Source organism: Anopheles moucheti, chromosome 2 (assembly GCF_943734755.1).
Source record: "Anopheles moucheti chromosome 2, idAnoMoucSN_F20_07, whole genome shotgun sequence".
In the NCBI taxonomy this organism is placed as follows: domain Eukaryota; kingdom Metazoa; phylum Arthropoda; class Insecta; order Diptera; family Culicidae; genus Anopheles; species Anopheles moucheti.
The window spans coordinates 82065178-82093037 of NC_069140.1; the positions used below are offsets into that span (position 1 = coordinate 82065178).

General features: G+C 41.3%; 4 protein-coding genes across 5 annotated transcripts; 2 read left to right on the forward strand and 2 right to left on the reverse strand.

The window, feature by feature from the left end:
* The first annotated feature begins 16 nt into the window (after positions 1–16).
* On the forward strand, positions 17–9928 carry LOC128309380 (uncharacterized). Its single transcript, XM_053045750.1, has 5 exons — positions 17–93; positions 5815–5974; positions 6046–9251; positions 9316–9575; positions 9674–9928. Exons 2-5 carry the CDS (start codon positions 5820–5822, stop codon positions 9737–9739), a joined length of 3687 nt encoding a protein of 1228 aa, XP_052901710.1. The 5' UTR covers positions 17–93; positions 5815–5819; the 3' UTR covers positions 9740–9928.
* Positions 9929–13247: 3319 nt separating this feature from the next.
* On the forward strand, positions 13248–20067 carry LOC128310873 (uncharacterized). 2 transcript variants are annotated; one of them, XM_053047612.1, is made up of 3 exons: positions 13248–13299; positions 16866–17025; positions 17096–20067. In XM_053047612.1, the coding sequence occupies exons 2-3, from the start codon at positions 16871–16873 to the stop codon at positions 19593–19595; spliced, it is 2655 nt and encodes an 884-aa protein (XP_052903572.1). In that variant the 5' UTR covers positions 13248–13299; positions 16866–16870; the 3' UTR covers positions 19596–20067. The 2 variants fall into 2 exon arrangements, with proteins under 2 accessions (XP_052903572.1, XP_052903573.1); XM_053047613.1 differs by lacking the exon at positions 13248–13299 and having other exon boundaries at positions 16755–17025.
* Positions 19948–23462, reverse strand: LOC128310874 (probable ATP-dependent RNA helicase DDX52). The gene is made up of 5 exons (XM_053047615.1): positions 23302–23462; positions 22471–23228; positions 21726–22370; positions 20679–21640; positions 19948–20618 (listed from the first exon to the last, which is right to left on the reverse strand). Exons 1-4 carry the CDS (start codon positions 23380–23382, stop codon positions 21361–21363), a joined length of 1764 nt encoding a protein of 587 aa, XP_052903575.1. The 5' UTR covers positions 23383–23462; the 3' UTR covers positions 19948–20618; positions 20679–21360.
* Positions 23463–23743: 281 nt separating this feature from the next.
* LOC128297390 (vanin-like protein 2) lies at positions 23744–26925 on the reverse strand. Its single transcript, XM_053033021.1, has 3 exons — positions 26294–26925; positions 24600–25780; positions 23744–24519 (listed from the first exon to the last, which is right to left on the reverse strand). The coding sequence occupies exons 1-3, from the start codon at positions 26576–26578 to the stop codon at positions 24252–24254; spliced, it is 1734 nt and encodes a 577-aa protein (XP_052888981.1). The 5' UTR covers positions 26579–26925; the 3' UTR covers positions 23744–24251.
* Between the last annotated feature and the right edge of the window lie 935 nt (positions 26926–27860).

Consider the following 27860-nt stretch of genomic DNA (forward strand, 5'->3'; position numbering starts at 1 on the left):
GCATTCGAGACTGCATCGTGGTAGAAAAAGCGCCTATTTTCCTGAGGTGTAAAATCTCTCTCTTGTGTGGAAAAGATTGATTCGATTTTCTTTGTAAGTATAAAGTAATACTTCCCAGTCCGTTTACACGTTGGGAAACAAAGGGCAGTGTGGATTGAAGTGTTGGGTTGAGTGAAAAATCGTGTGATTTTTGTATGTGCTACCTGACCTTGTTGCATCGTAATGACACACCAGCTGTCCCGGATAGGACCGTATGATCACTTTCTACGCCTTTGATTTTCCATAGAAAAACGGACCACGAACAAGTGCATAAATTTGCCGTGTTGTGATTAAATTTACGATTGCGCTGGTTTCTGAGAGAACATCCGTTCTGGCTACAACTAGTACCGAAATAGTGCATATTGCACGCAGCCTATTTTTTATATAAAATTGCTGTATAGCTAAAACCATATAATATTTTCTAATTGAGTTTGAATGAAAGCTATAAAGGATGGGATCATTTGTTTTCAGGAAACATTTAAGTGCAGGTTGAGTACTTTAAAAAATGTACGAATTATTACAAGAAGTCATATGTTGATGCGCACCTTCTTCATTTCGTGTCAACAAAATGGCCGTCTCTATAGATATTCGTTGACAATGTGTGTCAGTGTGTGTGCCTGCTGTCAAAGAATGTGTGTAGTTTGGCTGTGAGGAGCCAAATGGGTACAGAGGTTAGGAACGCTTACGTCAAGATACAGTCGTATGGCATAAGATCGGCATATCGGCATAGAAATATAAAAAAATGATACATTCAAGAGTGGGTTCCTTACTCTACGCCATCAGTTGTTTTCTGTCCCTTAGCCATCAACTTTTGTCCATGAAATACGAACTGTCACCATAGGCTCCGGCTGTCCTACGTGGCGGATCAGGAGATTTACTTATCAGGCGCTACAATTGCCTCGCGGTTTTGGCCTGATGTAGCAGTTTTCTATATCGCTCACGGACAATCGTCGTCCAGGTAGGTAGTATAATGAGTGATTGTGAGTTCATCCTGTATGCGAAACAAAGAGTGTGATGCATGGCAACCGTGATGGTAAGATAATTGATAAAAGTGTAAATGCGTGTATATTGTGTAGAAAAGTGAAATGAGTGAAATATTAGTGATGCAGTCCATTTTTAGTGAAAACGAGCAGTGAATCATAACAATAGTATACGCTAAAGCTTTTTTATTTTAAAATAGTATGCTTCAGACGTTCAGTGTCTAAGTTCGAAGTTTGACAAGCCAACACGTGGAAGTGGCATGTACGTTAAGTGCAGTGACAGTGAAAATGTGAAGTACAAGAGTTCAAATATCAGTACCAGGTGTTCTTGAATTTGCCACATTGTTTGACACGAAGCGTCATAAATAGTGTTGTGAATATTTGCTTACTGGTGCGCTGTGCTGGACGATATTTTCAATTGAGTGATAGTAGAAAGGTGATCGTTCGTTGCTCTTTCCTTGTGGTGGAATCACTTAAGCTTCGTGTGCTGTTCAAAATTGTTCGAAGTTTGATAAGACAAGGCATGCATGCGGGGCATGTACATTAAGTATGAGTGCAGTGATTGCGAAACTGTTAAATGAGTACAGTTGGATTAGTTACAATGTTTGACACGAACAATGAGCGGGCCAAAGGATTGTGTTTCTCTGTATATCCCCCCTGCTCCTCTGAATATTTGAAGATACATGTTTATGCCATGGAGCTATGAAGTGAGAATAAGGAATGGAAAGTCTGTAATAACCTGTAGTCTAGATTGTTTGGGACCATTTCTGTATCGCCGAGATATTGCTACAATACAATACAACAATCAACTAATTCAGTTGTTGAGGGCCACAATGGATGGAGTACAGTGTACAGTGGAGTACAGTGAATGGATGGAAACTGGGTGTCATACACCCAGTCTACAAAAAGGGCGACAGATTAGACTGTGCTAACTTCCGAGCCATCACAGTCCTTAATGCCGCCTATAAGATCCTGTCCCGCATACTCTTCTGCAGACCTGCGCCCATTGCTACAGATTTCATCGGAAACTATCAGGCTGGGTTTGTTAGAGGCAAATCGACCACCGACCAAATCTTTACTCTTCGGCAGATCCTCCAGAAGTGCCGAGAGCACCAGATCCCTACGCACCACCTGTTCATAGACTTCAAGGCGGCCTACGATATCATAGATCGGACAGAGCTATGGAACACCATGCAGCAGTACGGATTCCCTGGGAAGCAGGTACGGCTGTTGAGGGCCACTATGGATGGGGTGCAGTGCAAGGTGAGGATGTCGAACATGCTGTCGGAATCGTTCGAATCTCACCGGGGTCTGAGGCAAGTTGACGGACTCTCCTGTTTGCTGTTCAACATCGCTCTGGAAGGTGTCATGCGAAGCGCGGGCTTCGACATCAGGGGCACGATTTTTACCCGATCTCTCCAATTCCTAGGCTTCGCGGATGATATTGACATCATCGGACGGACATCTGCGGTGGTGTGCGAGGCGTACACCCGACTGAAACGCGAGGCCGCTAGGATTAGATTGAGGATCAATGCGACGAAGACAAAGTACCTGCTTGCCGGGGGCTCCGATCGTGATAGAACCCGACTCGGAAGCAGAGTATCAGTTGACGGTGACGATCTCGAGGTGGTAGAGGAGTTCTGCTACCTTGGCACGATCGTAACTTCGGACAACAACGTAAGCAGTGAAATCCGAAGGCGCATTGTTCAGGGAAATCGTGCATACTACGGGCTCCACAAACTCCTGCGATCCAGAAGGCTCCAGCAACACACGAAATGCACGATATACCGCACACTGATACGTCCGGTAGTCCTCTGGACGAGTCTGGATGAGTCATGGACAATACGGGCGGAGGACGCCAACGCTCTCGCCATTTTCGAACGGTGGGTGCTACGGACTATCTTTGGCGGTGTCTTTGAGCAGAGAGTGTGGAGAAGGAGAATGAACCACGGGCTAGCTGAGCTGTTTGGCGGAGCAGACATCCTAACGGTGGCTAAGGCCGGAAGGATACGATGGCTGGGGCACGAGATGAGGATGTCGGACTCATGCCCCACCAGGAAGGTGCTCGCCAGTGACCCGTTCGGCACGAGGCGCAGAGGAGCGCAGCGAGTTCGTTGGCTGGATCAAGTGGAGCAAAAGCTATCGGAGATCGGGTGCAGCCAAGGGTGGAGGAATGCAGCCTTGGACCGAGTTTCCTGGAAACGGATTGGTGACCTGGCCATGTCAGCACGACGTGCTCAACTGTGAGCGGGCCAAGAAGAAGAAGACAGTGTAGGGTGAGAGTGAAAAACTACACTCGTACGAATCTCGCAAACATCATAGGACGTATATCTGTGTCCGTATGCGAAGCGTACCGACTGAAACGGGAAGTCTTATGGATTGGATTGGATTGGATTAATGCTACGATGAAATTGTCCTTATTTGCCGGAGGCTATAATTCCCCTGAAGAGCTGACTATCAGTTCGGGGATCATCTCTAAGCAATGGATAAGTTCTGCGATCGTAACTTCGAACAGTAACTTAAGCATCGACATGTATTAAATCCTATGATCCATAAGACTCCGCTAAGACACAAAATAACGCACCGTATACGTCTGGTACTCCTCTATCGCTATGAGTCTTGCACAATATGAATAGAAGATGTCAATGCGGTATTGGAGAGCAAAACGTGTGGAGAAGGATAGTGCCGGACATTCTGACAGTGTTCAAGGCAAAAAAAAGATATGATGGCTAAGGTACATGATGAGAATGTCCTCGAGGTGCTCGACAGTGACACGCTCGCCCTGAGTGTAGAGGAACACAACAAGCTCGTAGATTGGATGAATTGGAGCTAAATCAATCGGCAAAGTGAAGGAGAGAAGCCCTGGAGCGAATTTTCTAGAAAAAGTGTTTTAGTCCTAGTGTTCAACAGTGGATCAAGAAGAAGTTCAACTTCATCATTTTGATAAACTTAGTTGAGTAAAATCCTCAATTATGAGGGGGTGTGATACAGTAAACAGTAAATGACGCTTACTACCTAGAAATCACAAGAAAGATCTAAAGCAAGAATAGTGCGATCAAAGAAGACTGATAATTGCACCACAACAACGAGAATGGTGCTCGACAACTGGCCCAGTATACACCTCGTCTTGCATCCATAGCATGCTCACAACTTGGAGTTGATTTTCTCCGGCTCAAGTATTCTGACAATTGATCGCTGCTTTGGAAGAACACTGTATATGAATATCACTATAAAAAAAATAAAACTACCGAATTCCAGGTGTTGTGTTCGATCCATAATTCCATAGATTGTTGGCCGTGTTTGAGTTCTACTATTGCAACAAATTCAATAGGTTGACTGATTTTTAAGCTATCAACTTGTCACCGATTTCGAATCGAGCTCTCGCAGATACGAATTGGGTAAGGTTTTGTAGAATCCACCGTCATGAAAAATAATAAATAATACTTCAAATAAAATGTTGGAATCTGGAATGATATTGGTTATTGCAGAAATTTAGGTAATAGATGATATTGAGAAAAGATTTTATACATCGTTTCCCTGTATTAGTTTTACTCAAAATACGTAAATCTGATACCACAACTCGAGGGTCAGTTTGCAATGCAACATTTCGATATAAATTCCTCAAATAAGATTCCAATGCAGTGGTGATGTTAGATCCATTAATGTAAGTTCCAATCTAACTCGGGGAATGATGTATAAAAAATTTCGTGATTTAACTAGTTCATATGTTTCAGTTTTCTGACTGCGTGGCTAGCGCGTATCAAAATTTAGTTTGACGTAACATCATTCGATTCATTCGCTTTTAAGGAGCGTCCAGACTATAGACCATAACAGTTATACATAACAAAATGTTGTTATTTTATACTTGTTACGCTTAACAAAAACAGAATAGCGAAATGTTGAATCCGCACCATAACATATGCTCGAATTTAGCAAATTTGAGTTGTTTTGCACCGGAAACAATTTTTAAACATTGGCGGTTGATCTAAGCACGGAATTAAACTTTTTCCCAGGGTCTTTGTGCGAAAATAATGTATTTCAGCAATAAAATAGATTCTTGTTATGCTACGCGGGGGATTTTGTGTCCACACTTGTTACGGTCCGTTCAGTGTTGCCAAATCATCCTAAAACGCAATATTATGTGAATTTGTTTGCCAGAAACGCCGATTTTCTGCTCGAAAACCATTCGAGCGTATGTTACGCTTACAGTCTGGACGCTCCTTTAAGAAAGACTACTGCTCGAAATGCAGTGTCATATTTTTTACAATCATTTGACTATGCGACCATTTGACCTAAGCTAACGCTGCCGGCGCCTAGCGAAGAAGTAACCATCGTGCAAGATGTGACCGTCATAGCATTGTCAGCAAAGCGTTGAGTGGATCCAACTAAATCATACCTAAACAAGCGCTGCTATAGCGTATCGGCTCTGACAAATACATTCAGATGCTTTGCCTAATTCTGAAATGTTGTTCGATTTTGTTGATTCTGGTGCACTAACTGTGTTCAAAATAGCATTTCAGCAATAAATATACAAACATTAAAAGAGAGGCCCGGCGGTGTATTTGGTTACAGTGCCGGTCTTCACACGACTGGACCGGTCCCAAATTTCATCCGGACCAAACCCCGTCAGGACGCAGTACTGACTATTCAGCTGCGGGTTAATAAAGTCAAAGAAAGCCAGAAATGGTAGGCCTAGAGCGCTTGATACCTATAAAAAAGTTAATATATTATTTGCTCATTGTTAACTGCTTGTGTGTGTACGTTCCAAATTGATGTTAATCTTGTTTATTTGCAGATGAAATGGACGATGTAGCTGATGTACACTTGCGGCAAGATGTGGAAATATGGCTTCAAAGAGCAATGGCTCAATTAAAGCTAGTTAAAGATGAAAATTTTAGTAAACCCCTGGAAGAAAAACTGAAACAGCTCAACGATTTTATGCGTATGAACCAGAGGTGTGAAAATGAAAAGTGACGAAATAATCAAACATTTTCAAATAACAATTTTAATTCATTTTATTAAACAGGAAAAGTACGTTAGAAGAATGCAGAAAGTTGATACACATGGCATGTCGAAAGACTTTTTCAAAATTGGTGTTGGAAAATCACACTAATATGAATACCAGTGCCATCCCGACCACACTTTACAGTTCGTCGAATTCGGAACCAGCAGGAAACGTTAGTGAGAGTTGCATTCCACCTACAGCTCAGCTTGCTGTGGAAACCGAGCAAAGACTTGCATTAAAATATCCCAGGAGAAAAATTTGCGCATCAGAGAGTTCTGCTACAAATATTGCAAACAGTACTGGAGAAACATCTAAAAGCTTATTTAAACGCAGGCATGAATTGTTCGCTCCAGCATCACAGGCAGCCACGTATGGTGAACATAAGAGGATGTTGCAACTTCAGGATGAAGCGAAAATACAAAACAAGCAGAAAATCGCCACAGTTATCCAAGTCAGTGCGAAGAATAATGACAAATCGTATGATAAAGACTTACCCAAAACTGAACCGCAATCAGTACATGCCGCTATTTACAATGAAGCAACTTCATTGAATAGTACCCCAAATTTGTGCAAAAACAGTCACAACGCTGGTGGACAACTTCCAACAGATAGCAGAAATGATATGCGTGAATTATTGGAAACAGCTAACAAAACCACTCAACAATCGAGTGGTAACGATGGCTCTACGGAAGATATTACAACAAACGATAATACTATTGGTCAAGTTATTGAAACTGTTGAAATGTCCAAACCTGTCAAACCAAGCCATAAAACAAAAAATAAAATAAATCATCGCGAGCTGCATGATTTACTTTCATACACTACAGAAATTTTCCCCAAATTGAGCAGGAGAAAGAGTATTTCGATTAATGAAGATCGCACTACAGCAATTTTCCCAAAATTAAGCAGAAGGAAAAGTGTCTCGATTGAAGAAGATCGCAATATGCAATTGTTGAAACAATATGGAATAACCAAAAAAGTACAAATAGTTTTGAAACGTATTGAAGTTGTGCCCGTTCAGATTGTCCATCGCACTCGAAGCAAATCAATCGACTCAATGAAATATTTGAAAATCCAAGAAGCAGCTCAGCAAATTGACCCAGTGCATAATAAAATCAGTGACCGCAGAGAATCAATATCAATGGAAACGAAAAAACAAACAACAGCAACGTCGACTATTCCCAAAAAAACCATACCAACGGCACGTAAATCGGTCTCCAAACCACAAAAGAATGTACAATCAATGAATAGTAGCCAACATCATATTGGAATAAAAAATGTGATAAATAATGTAACAACCGAAAAGGAACAAAAGGTGGCAACACCTAAAACTGCCTCAGTAAAAAGAACACGATGCTCCCCAAGTCCACCACCTGCGAAAAGAACTCGTTCGAGTATAAATGATTCAAACAACATCCGTGCAATCGAGAAAGGAGTGCAGAATTCTGATGAAGATTCTGACCAAGATGAGCGAACAATTCTATCACCAAATGTGGCAATGAACCAAAATCCTCCGCCTAACAACGATCCAAAAGTACATTGCCGCAGCGATTACATGGAGAAATGTTGCCTGTGTTCCTACAATGGAGAACAAATGGTGCAACACTATGTGTACAATCATCCAAAGAAGACTGTGTACGTTAGTCGCATAGAACCCGAGCAGGCAAAGCTTATAAGAGCGGATCCATACGGAATTAGTGGCCGAAAAGCAGTATCGAGGTATGGAGACCATGAGATAATCGTATTTCGATGCCATTTTTGTGACCTTCAGTTGAGCGAATCGCAAGAGTTATGGTTGGATCACATATCGAAACATACTGGTGAATATCGTTACAAATGTATGTTATGTCCAACATTTGCACGAATTCCATTCGACAAAGTGACGCATCATTCAGTTTGTACGAAACCTTCCATGCAGTTGTGGCACACTTACACCTTTGAGGAGAATCACTTGTACGCGTACATGTGCAACAAGTGTAATTTTGTGCAAGTTCTTTTCGTAAATATGACGCGACACCTCCGAGAGGATCATCCAGAGGTTGGTTCAATTAAGGTAGGATACATCAAATTTAGCTTGGTCAACTTCAACCTGCAGAACGAAGACATTGAACTGCCATACGGGATGGTGAAATTAGAACCAATCCTAGACGATACAAATATAAGTACGCAGGTTGAACAAGAAGTGGAACTTACGCTATCGAATGAGTGCCAGACACCTTTGCGAACTATAGTACAGGAGCAGGATTTGTTACGACCAGAGCCTATTTTAATAAAACAAGAAATTCTAACTGACCGCATCGATCAATACGAAACAAACCACTTGTCCAGCATCGTTAAAAAAGCGCGTGATGTTAGTGCGACCTTTCTAAAACTAAAGCCTCAAGAAAGAAGTCAATATTCTTGCAACGTTCGTATTGAAAGACTGCCTGCTGATATTGTCTCTTTAACGGACAACAATACATCGGATAAAGCATCAAGAAACGACAACCCAGTTAAACCTCAAGAAGGAAGTCAATGTTCTCGCATCGTTCGTGTTAAAAAGCTTCCCGGTGATATCCTCTCAGCTGTGGATAACAATATATCGGATAAAGCATCAAGAAACAACATTCCAGTGTATAATGCATCCTCGTACAGTAATCAACTCAAGCATAGTACAAACAATGCTGGTTCCAAAAAACCAGCGAACTCTACAGTTGTATGTCTACAAAATGATCAGCGCACCGTATCGTCATCAATGGTAGCTCTGCAGCCCTGGAATGAAAGTGATGTCAGTAAAAGGATGATAGAAAGGAGTAAATTAACAGTTCTCTTTTTGACAGCGTCATACAAATGCACTGCGTATAACTGTGGGTTTTACACAGAAACATCACAAACAATAGGCTCACATTTTCAAAATCACCAAAAACTGGCTTCGTCGCATCAACCAATAGCACGTGACAGCTCATGGTTGGAATGTTGCTTCTGTAAATATGTTTCATTAAGTGTGCACAATTTGCTGAAACACGTTGAAACGATACACAAGTACTCTGCCTATCAATGTGATCGCTGTTGTTACCGGAGCCGGGATCCCAACAGTGTCAGAGTACATCAACGGAATTACCACATCGAACACGATGCCGATGCCAAAATCTTATGCATTCCGGGTCGACAGAAGGAATACAACTCTGTGGATAGAGATATCATTATGAATGAATTGAAAAGCAACGTAAAGATGTTGAAATGTACAAGTAAGTTGGGAGGTGCTATTTCCATCACACGGAATTTAATGCTTTTGCTCGTATTCAATTGCAGATTGTCCGTCAAGAAAATTCAATGATCTGGAACAGTATCGGAATCATATTAAATCGCATGGCGATACGTACATTGCATGCCATGTTTGTGATCAGCTAATGTCAGCAAAGAAGATAATAAGCCACATCAATTCGCATAACATGTTTATGATTCAATGCATATATTGTGATTATGGCATTAATGATTTGAAAATTATAAAGAAGCATGTCGCGGATAAACATTCTGACAAATTGTTGTGCTACCATATTAGATGCTGTAAGGTAAGTTTAGGGTAGCAACTGTGGGACGCAGAATTATAAAGAATTGCTATGAAACTAATTTATTCTTTCTTATATTACTGCCCTTTTTGTTTCTACAGCCGAATGTTCCACCATTCATCAGAGTGCAAGACAGAATATCGCCGGAACGTTTTTTAAATTGTTAACTAGGGTTCATATAATCTCAGGTTTAATTTAAAATAATTAATGTAAAAATAAAATTATTCGACTAGGTGTAATATTGTATTCGTCTCGATTCGTTGTTTTCTTCTCCTTTGGTCCAGTGCCGCTTCATCGTTTAATCGTTCGTTTTGCACGATTTTGGCACGGTGTTGAATGTGCTAATCAAATAGCAAGGACCCGTTGATAATATGAGATTACCAACGATTTCTTAAGCTGCTTTAGATTAACACAACTTCAACTTAACTGTACCTGTCAAACAGTTGTTCGCAAGTCTAAACGCGATGTAAGGGTGGAGTCAGCTCACAGCTCTGCCCAAAGTGGGTAAAGAGACTAGGTGGGTTCATCCCTAACGATTTGACAACCGCGCTATGAAAAAAAAGTAGAAATGGTTTGACAGTTCGCGGTACGGTCACTTGAGAGTGTGTGTGTGTTATCGTTCTGAATGATATTGCGTGCAGAGAGTATATTTTCAGTGTTGTTCAAATTCAAGAATTGTACCAAATCCAAGCTCTCAATACGGCTGATTAGGACCTATGCCAATCAGTTGTCGGTCTTAAATTACTTCGAAGTTGGCTGCCCGTTGATCACACACGGCTCAGGAAGCTGGACACCTTTATTGAACTGATAAATAAACTCGCAAAGAGTAGGGAAGGAGCAGAATACTGAATACAGAAACTGAAATTATCGATTCAAATTTGCTGGAAGAGCTTCAGGCAACACAATCAAAACAAAAACAACTCTGCACGGATACCGTAACGCGAAACGTCAAATGGGTATTTAAAAATGGCCTGCTGAAAAGAGCTATGAGCCCACCTAGTCTCTTTACCCACTTTGGCTCTGCCGCACGCGTTTTTGGCGCATGCGTATATGGAATTTGACGTTAATGGCGTCAACTCGCTTTTTGCCGGGCAGTAATACCAACAACAGTTTGACATTGCCGACATCACTATCTGTCACATTTGTATCAGTTGGCGCATGGTCTGGAAATTTAAATCATCTGGCAATTGAATCTCCAAAATCATCATCTCCATTTGTGGCGACCCGAACGGCCTGGGTAAAACTTAGCTAGGACACGAATTGCGCCATCTAGGGGAATTAGTGCGTATTAACGAGATGTTCATTGGAAATCAAACCTGGTCAAAACGAGAACAATATGAGGTCGTTGCTTTTCGGTAGGCCCGAAGAGGAGACTTTACAACAATACGAAACATGTACTAATGGTCAGGAATTCAGGGAAAATCGTGTTCAGGGAAAAAATGGGACATACATACCAATACACACAAAATCGACCGATAGCGCCACGTCCAAAAAATGATATAAAAAGGGTAGCATGTCCGTTCCAAAAATCAATTATCCTTTGACCTCCGACGAGGAAGTTTTCTTCGGCGTACGAACATTGATCAGTATACTTTTAACTTGGAAAGTTGTCACGTAATAGGGAAGTTTAAAAAGTGGTCTATGGCCGAACATCCAGCAAGTAGGAAGGAATAATAAAATTAGAAACCAACCCCGGATGGTACCCCTAAACATCAAACATACTGTAACTGTAACTACGTATGTACATCGCATGCGGGTAATTCACATCTAAACAAGAAACAAAGCGCAATTTAAATCTACAAAAGAAAATAAAAATTAAGGTAATTAACGCGCAGAGTGCGAGAGTAAATTAGCTAATTTGTTTATTTGTATATCACTTCTCCGTCTCATTGGGTCCCGTAAATCAGCGTGAAGACTTACACACTAATATAACGCAAAGGTTCGCCGAGATTGGATGACAGTGTGCTAAAATGTATAATGTGGTAAAAAGTGTTAAAACTATGGATCATGACTGATAGGTTCGTAAGCTGCATAAGATGTATTTGACCACAGAAACCAAGTTTGTTAAGCTCGAGTTTTGTTGATAGTACAAGATCGAGATATGCAAAAGTTAGTTGTTTGCTTGAGAAAGTTACGTCGTTCTGATGATAGTGGGGTTTTCTGCCAACCAATTTTTCCACGAATCTTTCAATCGCGTTTCATAGCCCGCCCGATTACGATTTTCTCAAGCCACGCTAGTTGTCACACGACTGTCACGGGACTGGATATACGTGAATTGGTGTTACAACGTAAACTCTGGCGCATCCGTTCGCATGTTCGTTCACGGCATGAACCCACACTCTAAAGTTAAAAGCAATCAAATGACAAACGGCACCGTCCAGCACGGTACAATACGCTACACTCCGTGCCAAGCCATGCACTCGTTGCCGCAAGCCAAAATTCCGTGCTCGATACGGATTTAAAACAAGTCGCCGCATCCACTATCGCCCGCGCTAGGCAAATTATTTCGGCTTCCGGCGCAACCTATACAGACGGCTACGTACACGGACGAACTGATTGCCTACTCGGATTATCGTTCTATATATTTGCACATGATCGACATGATATCGAGGGAGCTTTTTATTTTTTCAATCGCAGTAGTAGAATTAACTTGGGGAGAATTTTGAACCAAACCATTTATTATCTCCCTAGCACAACTACTAGAACATTGCGAAACTATCTAAGCAGATTCTGTTTAAAGAATTATCAATCTTTTTTTAAATCGTTCAAGAATGTATTCTTCATTTGTTTCTATAAAATATGCAACACGGATGGCGTTAAAATATGCATCTCATAAAGTGCAGTTGCTTCTTTGCAACTTCTTTGCATTGTTTCATGACATAGAACCCCATCCAATTGTGGACAATTTGAGAGTGTCAGCAGAAAATGATTTACTTTTTTTTTATTAATGGTTCAATTTCAATAAAAACCAAGGAATCAGGTTATTGTTTTGTTTTAAAAGCATGGAGAATTGCTTTCTGCCAGGCCGTGCTTGTGGAAACATAAAAAAGAAAAACAAACTGTGCAGTTTTGCTGGCGTCATGATCAGTCCAGTCAATCCTACATTTTGGTGGTACGTTCCAGTTTTAATGTGAACTCATATCTAGCGTGTTGTACGGTCGTGATTTACTGGATCTAATCAAAGTGTGTTAAAATAACCATTCCCGATGCCGTCAGTTTATGTTGGTAATTGAACTTAAGCAAAATATTCATGTTTCAATGCTACGATCAGGATCGTGGATCTTCTGCTTACTTTATTCTTCAACGTGTTTGTGATCTTTATTTGTCGTGCTTTTGGTCATGCGTAACCCATAATTGCATCGTTAGAATAGCATATGTTGGGGATGGTTCGGTTGTTGTTTAATATAATATAATAAGAGTATTTTTTACACGGACAGCATTAAAAATGGGTTAGCATTTATGCCATGGGCTACTTATCGTGTAAACTAACCTAGGTGCAAAATTAGTGAAATTGTTGAATCGTATTTTCTTCTTCACAATTATTGCAAGCAGTGAAAACTTGCAGCAACAAGAAAACAGTAAAATGAATAAATTACGCACAACTGTCAAACAGTATACATGTACCAACCTTTCATGAACGAACTGTCAAAAGGTCCAGCTTCATTCGAGGTTGCATCGTTCAAGAAGAAGTTTCTAATTTCATAAGCTGCGTGAAAAAGCTTGATTTGTAAGTATAAAGTAATATTTTCCAGTCCGCTTACCCGTTGGAAAACGAGAGGTGGTGTTGTGTTCAACGATAAAAATGTGGGTTTTGTAGGTGCTACCTGATGTTGGTGCAGGAATTGGTGTTGGCTTGATCACTTTCAAGACATTTAGTTAAATTTTGTCATAGAAAATCGGACAATGAACAAGTGTCTAATTTAGCGCGGTGATCTCATGTTACCATGGGGAAAAGTTATGGGAACATCCGTTCTAGTCATCATTGCTATTGGAAACCGTGCGCAGTCTACTTGTGTATACAATTGTTTCTTCTTCTTTATCGGCACAACAACCTCAAGTGGTCTACGCCTGCCATTTCCTTAGCATGGCAATGGCCTTCCCTGACTTTATTTACCCGCAACTGGATAATCAGTCCTGCGCACGGTAGGGGAAATGGTCCGAGTGGGATTTTGGAGCGGCCCAGTCGTGTGAAGACCGGCGCCGCTATCAATACACTTCTGCCCACCCCATACAATACAATACAGTTGCAGTACATGTAGCAATACATGGAACAAAATATTAAACATGTTCCAATTGAGTGCGAAGGACAGCGGAAACGGGTGTGCTCGGAAAACTTTCAAGTGCTGAGTCAGCACCTAGCTAAACCAGCTAATTCCAGCAAGCTTTCTTACTCTGTCATATATGACTTGCTAGTCAGGGGAAACGAGAAAGCATGCTGATTTGACTAGTTGGATTTTCTGACGCGCAGTTTTACCCTGTTGTCCCAACAAAATGGCCGACCAATGCATTATTTTTGATAGTGTGTGTGTGGGTGTGAGATCATGGCATGTTGTGCATGAAGTGGAAACGACGGTTGTGTGGGTTTGATCGGATGTGAGTGAAGAGAAACGTCCTATGCTTTCTCGCTTTGCCTCGCTTTACGCTCTGTCTGACTAACAACCAAACCTGTCGAAACTAACTTATATTTTGTTTCTAAAATAAGAATTTTTATACAGTTGAGACAACAATGCGTACATTCGACTCCATAACCCGATCCAGTTCGTTTCAAAACACATCTGACTGCATAAATGATTGCAAAACTTCTACTTCTACTTATCGGGACTCGGCAGTTGTCAGATGAGCAGATAACAGGGTACCTTGCACATCTGTTTTGTATGATTAAAATTAGCTTATAAACATAATTTCCTGAGGATCTTATTGTTGTAAAAGAAATTATAGTTGTTTGTAACTCATTTTATCGTGTAAAATATGTTTCATTTCTTCCGTTAACAGTGTTGGAGGGAATACCCAGTCCGACTGTGCGTTCTTAAATTACCCATTCGGGCAATGTTTTTCATGCTTTAATGCTATTTAAAATTGCTTTAAAACACTTAACAATATTTACTTTACTTGTGGTGTATACTCAGTAAAAGAAGTAGTTTTCCGTTTAATGACGCGGTAAAGTAAGGGAAAATCAGCATGCATCAAAGTCCAAAGATAAGTAAACCTGTCAAAACTGTTCGAAAGCGTAAATTAGGGACTGCTAATTTTCCCCTAATTTACGAAATGAATTTAACGAAATTTGGCTCACTGGATATGTCAGACTTGAACAATTGAACACTAAGTATTAACACTAAGTCTATTTACGATATCAGTCGATGCATATCGAGTTCGTCATTTACAAACGAATACACAGTCACATACAAATTTACAACCGAATACAAACACTTTCTACACTCTCCGGTGTCACCCTTGACGACGGGGCTTTAAGGGCGTTTCGTATATATTTCGACAATTTCGTTTATAATTCGAAGTCACAGAGTCGATTTCCTTCTCTGCACTTAGTGTATTTAGCGAATCCGGCGATTTTTAGACAGATTACATTAAAATAAGTTAGAAAGAAATGGTTTATGTGACAAAAAAGGCGACCAATTCTTCTCCTTCTTGCTTAGATTTGTGCTATAAACTAAGTTATTTGTCAAATTTCAAAAACCGCGTAACTTCAAATACGCGAGGGAATTTAATGACCCACATTGTTTGAAATCTATATGTATATCTATATATTGAAACTATATTGTTCGTTGATTCATTCGTTATTCGAATATTGTTCTATTGTGATTCGTCCGTACACTGTTATATCCTTACAAAGGCTTGGAACAACCCCGCCAGCCAAATTTCGCCGACTTACCCTAATTTATCCGTCAATATAAGGGAAAGTTAAGAGAAGATGCGCAGTCGTTAATTTACTCTTTCGCACAGTTTTGACATGTTTACATTGCTTCTACGAGGTTTACTGATTTTCCCCTATTTAACGCTCAATGAAAGGGTAAAATAAATGTAAATCATTCATTGAGCATGCACCACGACTAGAGAAGTATATATTGTGAAACGTTTTAAAACTATTTTCAAGGCATAAATTGGTATCAAATCAATTTTTTACTTGATGTACTCAGGGACGCCATCACACAGCTTCCACAACACACGAGCTCAAAGCTATGTAGGCCAGAACGAGAGATCCGAGTAAAAAATGAGTAGGCGTAGTTCAATTGCTCGTTGGGAATTTCAAAGTTTCATCATCGGTATAATCGATCTCTGACACCTTACACCGTTCTTCGGGTTATTTGGTATAGACCTACGGTGAATTGGGACCACGATCAGCTAATATGTAAATTTTTACAACCAAAAACGAATAGACTACAGGTTTAAGAGATCACCTTCTTTCGGAAAGGGATCTTTCTCATCCATGGCAGCGTTTGGTTGGTGCTTGGAGAACACTTGGTGTGGTCCGGTTACTATATCCGGTGTGGTTTTCCGATACTATATTTCAGGGCTCTTTTCCGCTGGTTGGTCCATTTTGCTGTGGTCTGGACGCCGATTGTCCATATTCAAATATCGAGCGAGTACTTTCACCAGGTTTGGTTCCCGGAAACTATTAGGTGTGCTCTTCTTCCGCATGAGTCTAGATGTCGACTATTAGGTTCGCCCAATTACAGCGAGCCATCGTGGGCGACCCGATGATGTATTGATAACAACACCGGCCTTTCACACGACAGGTCCAAAATCCAATCTGGACCATTGACTATGGGACTGACTATGTTTCTAAGGGTGTGCTACATGCTACTAGAGTATGGTGGTCACACTTCGCGATAGGTGATCCTTTCAATGAACTTAAAACATAGCAGTCCAAATATTGAAACAATAACGGAATAATGACGGAATTGGCAAAATTAAATAATGCAGTTTGGAAAATCGGTAATGATAAAATTTAGGTGATAGATGATATTGAGAAAAAATTATTTGCACTGTTATCCGCGTTTTGCCTTGGTGTTAGTAGCATTTTGGACATTGAGATGTTGAAGCTCTAATCTCATCAGTGTGATTCGAAAGCGACCTATGATTATGAATTATTTTTATTATTTTAAAGAGTTCGACGAGTTTGGGTTGAGCCTGATGAGGATATTACGTTAAAAAACTATGGGAATAAAGAGCAAATTAATACTAGTGAAGCTATAAAAACCACTAATTACAAGAAGCATGTTAAGGTAGCAAGTTGTATTTTTTTTAATAACATAATGTTTTGATGTTTATTTTCAGATGAAATGGACGATGGTTACAATAAGCGCTTACGGCAGGAGGTGGAAGAATTAATTTTATTAGCAATAGATCGTTTAAAGTTAATAAGAAATGCCGAATTTCGTAGTGAACATGAAAAAATACTACACCAGATAAACCAAAAGATAAATGAAAGCAAAAGGTGTGGAAAAGAAACACAGTATGCAATCTTTAACTATTTCAATAATTTATTTTTCTTCCCATTTTTCTAGGGTTAAAACAGCAAACCTAACAATGATCAAAGAAATAATGTTAAAAAGCTTGGTAAAGACGCTTAATACATGGGTGATAGAAAATAATGCTGATACTTCTAATGGGAATGTTGCGGAGACAACACTTCAAGATTTTATGATTTTGAATTCAACAGGATTTGTACCATCAAGTGATTATCGCCATACAGCTACAGATAAGCTCGCTATGGATACCGAGCAAAGACTTGCATTGAAATATCCCAGAAAGAAAACTGTCAAACCAGGCAATTGCAGTTATCGCAATATAGAAAATCATGTTGCCGGAACATCTGAAAAAGAATTATTTAAACGCAGACATGAGGTGTACGCTCCACCGCCACCACAGCCTGCCACGTATGGTGAACATAAGAAGATGTTGCTGAAACTTATAGAAGATGGACGAAAACAAAGCATGCAGAAAGCCGCAACAGATCTCAGAATCGCTGAGACTCACCCGATATCAGTACAAAGTGGTTGCTTAAAACCAACTTCATGGAATAGTCCACCAAAATCGTGCAATAACAATCATATCATTGGCGACAATCACCAAAGAGATAGCAGAATCAATTCGAGTGTATTATCGGAAGCCGTAAGCAAAACTACCCATCAGCAAAGTGTAAGTGATTGCTCTGCGAAAAATTGCGAAACGAATGATATTGATCATCGGGTTATTGAAGAAATAGCGCCATCAATCCAAACAGCCAAACCGAGCCAAAAGAATAAAGAAAATCATCGCGAGCTTCATGATTTAATCTCATACACTAACGAAATTCTGCCAAAGTTAGGTAGACGGAAAAGTGTTTCGATGGAAGAAAATAACAATGTGCAATTATGTCAACAATTTGGAATAACCAAAACAGTACAAATAATGCTGCAACGTACTGACAGCAGACAAATTGCCCAACGCACTCGAAGCAAATCAATCGACTCGGCGCATTATTTAGAAAATCCAAGTACGGCTAAACAAACCGTAGTAGTGCCTAATAAAATCAGTCAACGCCGAGAATCAAAATCAATGGAGATAAAAGAACGAACAAAAACAACGTCCACCATCTCCAAAAAAACAAAATCAACTGCGCGTAAGTCAACTGCTAAACCACAAAACAGTGTACAGTCATTGAATACTACAATACCAACTGCGCGTAAGTCTGTTTCTAAACCACAAAACAATGTACAATCATTGAATACTATCCAACACCGTAACGGTATAAAAAATGTGAGAAACAATGTAACAACCGAAAAGGAACAGAAGGAACAAAAAGTGGCAAAACCAAAACCTGCATCAGCCAAAAGAACACGTCGCTCCCCAAGTCCACCCCTTCCTAAGAAAAAGTGTAATAGCAAAATTAATTCAACCGATCTTCGTGCATTAAAGAATGATGTGCAGATGTGTGGTACAAGTTCTGTTGGAGATGTGAATATGATATTCAACAAAAATACTCCGCCTAACAACGATCCAAAAGTACATTGCCGCAGCGATTACATGGAGAACTGTTGTCTGTGTTCCTACAATGGAGAACAAATGGTGCAACACTATGTGTACAATCATCCAAAGAACACTGTGTACGTTAGTCGCGTAGAGCCCGAGCAGGCAAACCTTATTAGAGCGGATCCATACGGAATTAGTGGCCGAAAAGCAATATCGAGGTATGGGGACCACGAGATAATCGTATTTCGATGCCATTTTTGTGACCTTCAGCTGAGAGAATCGCAAGAGTTATGGTTGGATCACATATCGAAACATACTGGTGAATATCGTTACAAATGTATGTTATGTCCAACATTTGCACGAATTCCATTCGACAAAGTGACGCATCATTCAGTTTGTACGAAACCTTCCATGCAGTTGTGGCACACTTACACCTTTGAGGAGAATCACTTGTACGCGTACATGTGCAACAAGTGTAATTTTGTGCAAGTTCTTTTCGTAAATATAAAGCGGCACTTCAAGGAAGACCATCCAGAAGCTAGTTCCATTGAAGTAGGATACACCAAATTTAGCTTGGTCAACTTTAACTTGCAAGACGAAGATACTGAAATGCCGTACGGGATAGTGAAATTAGAACCAGTCTGGGATGATGGATATGTAGGTTTGAAAGAAAATGTCAAGCTGGAAGTGGAACCTACACTATTCGACGAATGGCAGACAAACATCAGGACGCCGTTCCAAGCCATCGAACAGGAGAAGCGTTTATTGCAACCAGAAGTCAACTTTATAAAGCAGGAAATTCTTACAGACGGCTTAGATCCATGCGAAACAAACTCTTTGGATAGCATCGATATCAAACCATTTGAAGTTGCTGCACTTTGTAGTGCTAGTGAGCCAGAAGAAAGACATACAAATTCGTATTCCAACGGACTTCGTGTTAAGATATTGCCAGGTGATATCCTGTCGAAAACAAAGAACAATATGTCGGATAAAGCTTCAGGAAATAGTCACAAAGCATTTTGCTTAGGGCCACTCAACGAATACAAAAATTAACTCAAGCACAGTACAAGCAATGCTGATTCTGCTGAGCTCAACAAGAGTGTACTTCGGAAATTCAGTAGCTCTCTGTTGCGTCAGCCGTGGCAATTCTGCATCTCCGCAATGTAAATACGGATGCTAAATAAGAGTAAATCTTCAAATTTAATAACGCCTTTGACTGCGCCAGAACTGCAAACGGTGCACAAGTATTCTGCCTATTCAGATTAGCTGATGTTTGCCATGAAAATGATAGACCACATTAGTTCGCATTTCACGTTAATGATACAAATGTTCCACCATTCATCCAAGTGCAAAATATTATCAGAAAATTTTAAGTATTGTTAGACAAACTAAGAATCTTTTAAAATCGTTGAACAGAAGAATATTTATATATACATAAAATAAATCGCAATACCAAGAGTATATATTCTCTAACACAAACATAGGCCCGTATTTGACGAACAGTTTTCCGTTAGCTGATAGTCACCGAAAGGCGCCAAATTCACTCGTCTAACCAAAATGTAAGTATATTAGATCAGAATTTATCTGAAGGGAATAAATAAATGTTTCTGTACGAACTTAAATGTATGTACAAGCCGTCCCCGAGATACTCTAGCGGACCGCTACACATTAGAATAAATTAAAAACATATGTTTTATTTGAGAAAGGAAGGCATTTTCGAAAATATTTCACATTTCTGCTTAGATTTTGTGCTATATACTAACTTAACTATCACATTTCCAAACACCGCGTATCTTGGGGACTGCTTGTACAAATATTGCCGTATTATCCGCTGCTTAAGGACTTATGTATTTTTCTTATGAAATCTTCTGAAAATATCATCACATTACCTTCTAACAGTTAAAAATGAATGATATTGACAATTGTTTACGGTGATGCAAGGGTCATATTTTAAAAATAATGCTTTTGTCAAACTTGCGGAAGCCAAAAACTTAACGACCCAAACATGTTTTCATAATAGCAATTTGTTGCGGTTGTCTTGAGAGAATTGTGTTTGTACGAACGTCGCCCCAGGATCTGAAATGATTTATAGAATATGGAATTCGAAATGTTCACCTCCCAGTCTCGTATGCTCACGTCTAATTTGAACCGAAGCAGGATCAGCAGAATCGATTAAGGCAATAGTTCCTGAGAGTTTTCCATCCACTACTACCTGGCTTGTAACGTTGAAGAATGTCGTTTCAATCAATGTTCTAAGCTCAATCGAAATTGTTCGAAAGAGATCTGCACACCTTCCTTTCCGCACAGTTTTCGCTGAAGAAATTTGATGTTTGACCTCCTGACCTGACTGGACGGTTCCATATGTCAGCAGGGATATGTGTAAGTATTGCAGCTGTCCTTTTAATTTTTCTTCAATGTTTACCAGCCATCTTCGTTCATTTCCGGTTGGAGGTTTTATGTCTGCTGTTCGATTCTGTAGTAATTACGGTTACGGTAAGGCGGTTCTCTATAACGCAACGGGTAATTTTGCAGTCTTCTCTTTGGCTTTACGACCTATTAGGTCATGTGTGCTATTGCTTACTGAACTTCATTTTACCACATAGCGCTTCTATCCCGTCGTGTGTAGATCGCTGTCATCTGCGGGGAGTGTGTCATTGGCGTACTATTTAATCTCCGTATCCGGTTAATGCAGTAACTCAGTCCTTGCCTTTACACTTTAGTGCAGTATCAATGCATTGTTCTTTCTTTCTATTCTGCGATGTAATGTACCCGTAGTTGGTAGGTAAGAAACTTTTTCAAGAGTAGATTCAACTTGTTTTTATTTCTTGCACCCAGCATTCTTTGAACGAGTGGGTTTCTTAACGCCTTCATTAGTTTTAACACTCGAACAGCTTGTTGGTTTGGTTTTGCCTTTACTTTTGGAAACAAAACGCTTCTTGCGCTGTAGCTGCTGAAATTCGAACGTAGGAAGCGTTCGAATGGCAGCTCGCTTTGGTGCTTTGCGCGCTAAATTATCCCGGGCCCGCTTACTGCTGCCGTGTAGTTGAAGCATATAATCAGGCACTTCACCGCCAGCAGATTTTATCAGATGTGCAATGCTACAAATGTATTATGGTTATAAAATAAATTATCAAATGATAGTATAATAAGAAAAAAGGCAATAAAATGATCGTTTTACCGTACCTCTTCAGATTGACTGTGTCGTCTTTAGTGAAAAAGGTAACGGCTTTCCCCGGTCGACCAGCGCGACCCGTCCGCCCGATACGATGCACGTAAGAGATGGTCGAGGGAGGAAAGTCGTAGTTAACCACTAAATTGACACCTTTAAAATCAATACCGCGACTCATGAGCTCCGTGCAGATGAGAATCCAAATTTTTCCCTCACGAAAACCACGCACGACATTGTCCCGTTCGCGCTGCGTACGATCGGAGTGTATCACATCCACGTTAAGCCCATCGTAGATCAGTTCCGTGAATAGCTGCTGAGCGCGGTCCTTGCTCTGTACGAACACTAACACCGGTGGATGGAAACCTTGTGCTACTATCTCACGGAACGCAAGCAATTTGCCAGATTCACTACCCGTGAAGAGAAGCTTTTGCTCGACCAGCTCGACCGCACCGTTCATAAGACCGACGGAAAAGCGGATGCGATTGGGAACATTTTTGGCAACCCACAAATTTACCTCCCGTGTTTGGGTCGCGCTAAAGAGAGCCATCGTTTTGGTTGGGTTGTTGCACGCAGTGAGCACCGTATCGAGCTGATCGCGAAACGAGTTTTTAGAATCCTCGAACAGTTTGTCCGCCTCATCGATCACTACCCATTGAATGCTGGGAGAGGGAAACGTAAAACAACAAATTTGGCGTAACCTTGACAGTTGTGGAGAAGCAGAAAGATTCGCTAGATAACAGATAACTTTTTGCTACTTACTTGCTTAGATCGATTTTCGGTGGATTTTGTGCAAGCAAGTAACAGATCCGATTCGGTGTCGTCACCAGTATATCATAGTTGCGGCCACTATTGAAGCTATAATCACTTTTCTTTGGATTATCTACCGTTTGAATAACGTGGGTGCGTATGTTCATTTCATCACCCAAGCGTAATGCTTCGCGTTGAATTTGCTTGGCCAGTTCGCGCGTGGGACAAATGATGAGAGCGCGGAAGCCACACTTCATCGGTTTTTTCAGATGATGCAGAATCGGAATGAGAAAGGCTGCCGTTTTGCCAGAGCCCGTAGGAGCGAACGCATGCAACGAGTGCGTTTTGAGTAGTATGGGAATGGCTTGCATTTGTACCGGTGTCGGTTTGCTATAGCAGGCCAGTATGTTTGAAACTAGCCGGTTCGACACTCCGCAGTGTGTGGTAAGCTGATCAAACGTTTCTATGATACTGGGCACTTCTGGACTGTGGCGGCTTTTTTTTACGTGGATTTTAAACTCATTGCGTAGCTGGTTCACTCGGTGTACGTTATTTTGCTTTAGCTTTCCCGTGCTTTTCTCTTTCGTTTTCGTTTGCTTCTGCTCTTCGTCTTCGGATTCGCCGGATGATGAAGCTTCGCTTTTAATTTCCGTACGGTTTGCTGGAGATATGCTTCCAGTAGGTTGGTTCACATCTTGCCCATCGTCGTCCGATTCCTCCTTCAAATGTGCCTGTGCTTTTGCAACCGTACCTGTACCGACACTTTCGAGCTAACATGTAATGTAGGTTGGTTTGTAAATAGCTTAGGGCAGGTTTGTGAATATCTTAACTTATTCCGCTCACCTTTCGCTTGACTGGCAGTTTGTTTTTGTTTGTAAACTTGGCGCCACACGTAAGCTTACGAAATAAATCGTTTGCAATCATATTATAAATGGAGTATTTCTATTTTTTCTCAGTATTCACTCTATCTTTACGAGCGCCAGATAAATAACTCACGATTGTTTTGAACGCGAACCGGTTTCGCGGTGGAACCATGCGGCCGAACGTCAGTTTGACAGTTTACGGGGTTGGATGTCACATTACAATGTGGAGTGGTACCTATTTTTCACTGGGTATTTATTTAATTTCAAAATCAAACGGCAACAGGAAGAAACAATTTCTATAACTTTCGTTTTCTCAAAATTCTACAAAAAAATGTTTTTAAGCTTAAATTGTTTCAAAACAATACTCTTTATTGTTGGTTTTCTTCATTTACTATGTACAATTTGTTTTTATCTTACCCTTAAAATTTCAAAACAATGGCTTTGTCACTAATTGGTTGTAGAAATAATTCGTTTTGATACGGTATAGCACATAGAAAAATATATCTTCATTTGCACAAACACCATTTGTAGACATTAAGTAGCTGGGCAAATAAATCCAGCCAATAGTGATTGCATATGAAAACACAGAGGTACAATGAGATGGTCCATAATCGGTGTACTTATTCTAGATATTCACAAGCACCTTCAACGTAGTTAGTTATCACAACAATTTTCTTCTAAAAACAGGTGCCCTTGACATACTTCTCGTACACCACTGCGAACAAGAATGGTAGTGTGAGTTTTTGGTACTTGCTCTACATTTAGTTGGCTTCTCGTAACTGTAAATACACTAATTACTGACGAATGCGATGGCACAGCGTGTTATCATCAAGCGTGATTGTGCTTGGGGTTCGAAGGCTTGGCCGAAAATACTGTACAGGAACTTTGAAGTTGCAAGGAAAAATGGTTCGGTACCCCTTCATGTCGGTATTAAACATACGCCATCTTCTTGAATGTCATCAAGTGCCAGGATGTGAGTAGAGCTCCCAGAAACAGAAGTGCAATTGCTGAGGGTTTTGCACCCGTGGTAGCACCACCATCACCGTCTTGGTCCGGTATTGAAGTGTCGTCGCCGGGCAGTTGAATCGGGTTGTAGAATTCAAACTCTTTGTGGTTGAACGCATAGATACCGAACGTTTGCATGTCGCTGATCGGAGTAGTTAGGTTCATCGTCACAATCTGGCTGTTGGAGGAATAGCTGTGGAAACATAAAGGCGTAGAATTAATCCGAATATTGTAATAATACAGCGACACTACTAGGCTGTTTCGACTACTTACTTGACATCGGCCGTAAAGCTGTAGTGACTAGCATCGTACGAGTACATGCGCATGTCGAGAGTATTAGGCATCGCCAGCGTACCGTTTGCGATAAATTGTCCCGAAATGGAGATAGAGTTAAACTGCAGGTACTCCGAATTGTGTTCCAACATTAGTCCACAGCTCGCAATGCTTTGGTTCGCGCACGCAATTACGCCACATATTGACACGTGTGCGTCGGCAAAGCCCTGGAAGGTACGTACGCCATCGTACACCGCGAACCGATAGTGGTGGGTTAGTTCGCGCCCAGCATCCAACGTTAAGCTCACGGTAAAGTCACAGCAAAACATTCCACTGCACACGATCTGACCGATCGTTTCCTGTTCCCAGTTCGGATTCAGCTGGATTGTGGTGAACTGCTCCAGAAAGTCTCGACCCAAGCGAACGTTTTCATATTCACCACCCGGTATGCGATGTCCACTCGGTTCTGCTATTGGCACCTCCAGCACATCGCTCGTCTGAGAGTGATATCGGGCAGTGGTGCCCGCTCCAGACTTGGGCACAGTCACTGTGTATAGAGCACGTGTAGCTTCACCCGTGTAGTGTGCTAACAGTGCTCCGTTGCGACCATTGAACACACCGGTTCCGGTTGCGCCAGATGGACCATAATTCGTACCGGCAACGATCAGGTTAGCATCGTTTGCATAAGCCCAGCTTTCGAAGATCTGTGTCGAGGCGAGAAATGGGGGCTCCGACGTCCAAAAGGCGGGAAACACAAAGTCTCGCAATCCGTGCTTAACGAGCTCTAGCGTTGGCAGCGCAAACAGAATGTCGAAGCAGGTGAACACCCCAAAATGTACACCAAAATCAGTCTCGAAGCTGACCAACTCCGGTAACGGTGTTACGCTCGTTCCCGGCTCCTTGAACAGGTTGTACTTGCGGTACCGCGCGATAACCGTACCGTTCCGATCAAACACGACATCCGTGTTGTACAGGACGGTTCTGCCCTGCTGCTGTAGGTAGTACTGTTCCGACAGGTTGATCACCAGATATTTGCGTACTTCCCGCGCGAGACAGGACAGGGTGACTAGAATGGTACCGTGATCGTCACACGGTGCAATGCGATGCGCCGGATCGGGCACGAATACTGTATCGGAGAGGGTGTTGAGCGTTAGCTCCGGGAACACTATAATATCGGCGGGCTAAAAATGAACACAATTGTAAGGCAGGAAATTGTTAAAACTGGTAGCAGTGACTGTCAATGAAATTCCACAACTTATTGCTAATAATTGCGATCACGTAAGTCTTTGGTGCAGCAGTCTCCGGAGCGCGTATGCCAACCGAGATTATTGCTTATTACCCTGCACGACCTTAGACGACAGATCACGTCAGCTCAGAGTTAGATCAGTGTACATTTTAAGTGAAAAACAATAACACTACACTAATTTACGTATATTGTACAAGATGTGTATTGATGTCATTGTTCACCAGCTGTACGGAGCCGCTGATTGACAAATTAAGACTTCATGTCATAAAAGAATGCAAATCTAAGTTTATGTACACTCGGTTCATGGCCACACAACTCGTCACGTTCGGACATTTGCTTGCTAAGCGCAGCAGATAAGAACGCAATTAAATCCTAAACCGTACGCGATCATTATGAATGGTTGGTTGAAACTGTGTTGCGCGCCGTATCAGTTCATAATTCAACGTACCTTCGCTTCCGGTGATCGTATTAGACGACCGTACTCTGCTAGATGTAGATCGGTCCGCACTGCGGCGGGCATCGTCATTGGTTCGGGATGGAATTCTACCACCGACACTACGTAACTTTTGCTTTCCGGTGTAGATCGTGCGAACTGGACGACTTCCTCGATGGTTCCCTCCTGGGTATAGTCATCGTATTCGTACGACGCATCTGTTCCGGCCAGCTGAGACACCGCGAGTAGCACCGATGCAAATTGGGCCAGTACCAACCAGCGATGCTTTCTGAACGTCATAGCGTCTAGTTGTTTGTGTGGGAAGAATTGGTGATCCTCTAAGCGATGTTACGCACAGATGCGCCTTCAAAAAAAACGGTGGGTTGTCGACCGATCGGAGGATCACAATCGCGTCCCGCTGCTGTGGTTCTGCCCCGTTCCGGTCCAGAGCTAATGCAAGACTGTGGCACACTTGCACGCTTGATTACTACTAGGGAGTTTCTTCGGGGGCGCACGTTATCGTCACCGAGCGTTCTTCGAGCTTTATTTCTTTGCCTTTTTCAGTTTTGCCAGGCCAATGCTTCTCCGATCCGATAGCGGTGTGGTTCGTGTGCGAGCGGTACTGTGACTCGTCCGGGTGACTGATAGCGAACTTACGATGGTGTGGTGGTGCATGCTGCGTAAATGATTGAGTTGAAGCAATACGTAAGATGCATTTGATCGAACATTCAAAATTAGGTACATGGTGGAAGATAGGTGTGAAGCAACATACTTCACAGACACAATGTTATCGCAAATTCGTGGACAAACAATACTAACAAAAAATCTACGAAGTCTTGCATCAAATCGAATGGAAATGATGCATTGAATGACAAATTACGAAGCGATAATGATAAAAGGGTACAACATACAATGTTGCAATCGTAGATAAGATCTCCAATTCGGAAAGATCTTGTTGTCAACTTGTGGGGAGTTCAGGAAATATATTTTATGCTTGTTTGCTTGATTTGCTAAGACATTTAGCCAGAGGCAAGATAAGTAAACTCGTTGGAGACCTTATTTTGTTTGTTATTTGGAGGTCGCGTTGCGAATGTTACGCTCCCAGTCAACAGCATTGTAAACCCGTTGGGGGTGCTCCGAGGTCTGAAGTCATCGAACTTGTCGGAGCTCTTTGATTACTGATGCTTAATTTCTTCAGGATACTCCTTAATGGTGGCCCTTTTTTGCCTGCCGTTAAGCAACCTTTTACATCCGACCTACGGGGGCTCCTTGAAGCTGAGGATCTCCCGCGGTAACTTAGTACACTGATCTGATCTGCTTCTGAAGTTAGCAATTAGCAGCAGCTTGTATTATGTGTATGGAAATCACTTTCCCGTTCATTCTGACTCTCAAATAACAAGACAGAATTTCATTTAATGTATAATACACACGCTGTCATACACAATTCTTTGTTCATTAACTGATACCCACATTGTGATCGGCGAAGAGAACAAGCTACATTCCAGAATTATTCCCTTGGTTCTATTTTGTAGTCTTTGAAGCCTTTGAACCATTTGCGTGACATGTTTGCACATTTTCACAA

Excerpts from the sequence above, each read along its gene's own strand:
- LOC128309380 (XM_053045750.1), top strand. The coding sequence starts at position 5,820 with ATGGACGATGTAGCTGATGTACACTTGCGGCAAGATGTGGAAATATGG. Across the intron at positions 5,975-6,045 it reads TTTATGCGTATGAACCAGAG|GAAAAGTACGTTAGAAGAAT; the intron begins GTGTGAAAATGA and ends TTTATTAAACAG. Across the intron at positions 9,252-9,315 it reads AAAGATGTTGAAATGTACAA|ATTGTCCGTCAAGAAAATTC; the intron begins GTAAGTTGGGAG and ends ATTCAATTGCAG.
- LOC128310873 (XM_053047612.1), top strand. The coding sequence starts at position 16,871 with ATGGACGATGGTTACAATAAGCGCTTACGGCAGGAGGTGGAAGAATTA. Across the intron at positions 17,026-17,095 it reads AAGATAAATGAAAGCAAAAG|GGTTAAAACAGCAAACCTAA; the intron begins GTGTGGAAAAGA and ends CCATTTTTCTAG.
- LOC128310874 (XM_053047615.1), bottom strand. The coding sequence starts at position 23,382 with ATGATTGCAAACGATTTATTTCGTAAGCTTACGTGTGGCGCCAAGTTT. Across the intron at positions 22,371-22,470 it reads CCGAAAATCGATCTAAGCAA|CATTCAATGGGTAGTGATCG; the intron begins GTAAGTAGCAAA and ends TCCCTCTCCCAG. Across the intron at positions 21,641-21,725 it reads GACACAGTCAATCTGAAGAG|CATTGCACATCTGATAAAAT; the intron begins GTACGGTAAAAC and ends ATACATTTGTAG.
- LOC128297390 (XM_053033021.1), bottom strand. The coding sequence starts at position 26,578 with ATGACGTTCAGAAAGCATCGCTGGTTGGTACTGGCCCAATTTGCATCG. Across the intron at positions 25,781-26,293 it reads TACGATCACCGGAAGCGAAG|CCCGCCGATATTATAGTGTT; the intron begins GTACGTTGAATT and ends GTTCATTTTTAG. Across the intron at positions 24,520-24,599 it reads AGCTTTACGGCCGATGTCAA|CTATTCCTCCAACAGCCAGA; the intron begins GTAAGTAGTCGA and ends ATGTTTCCACAG.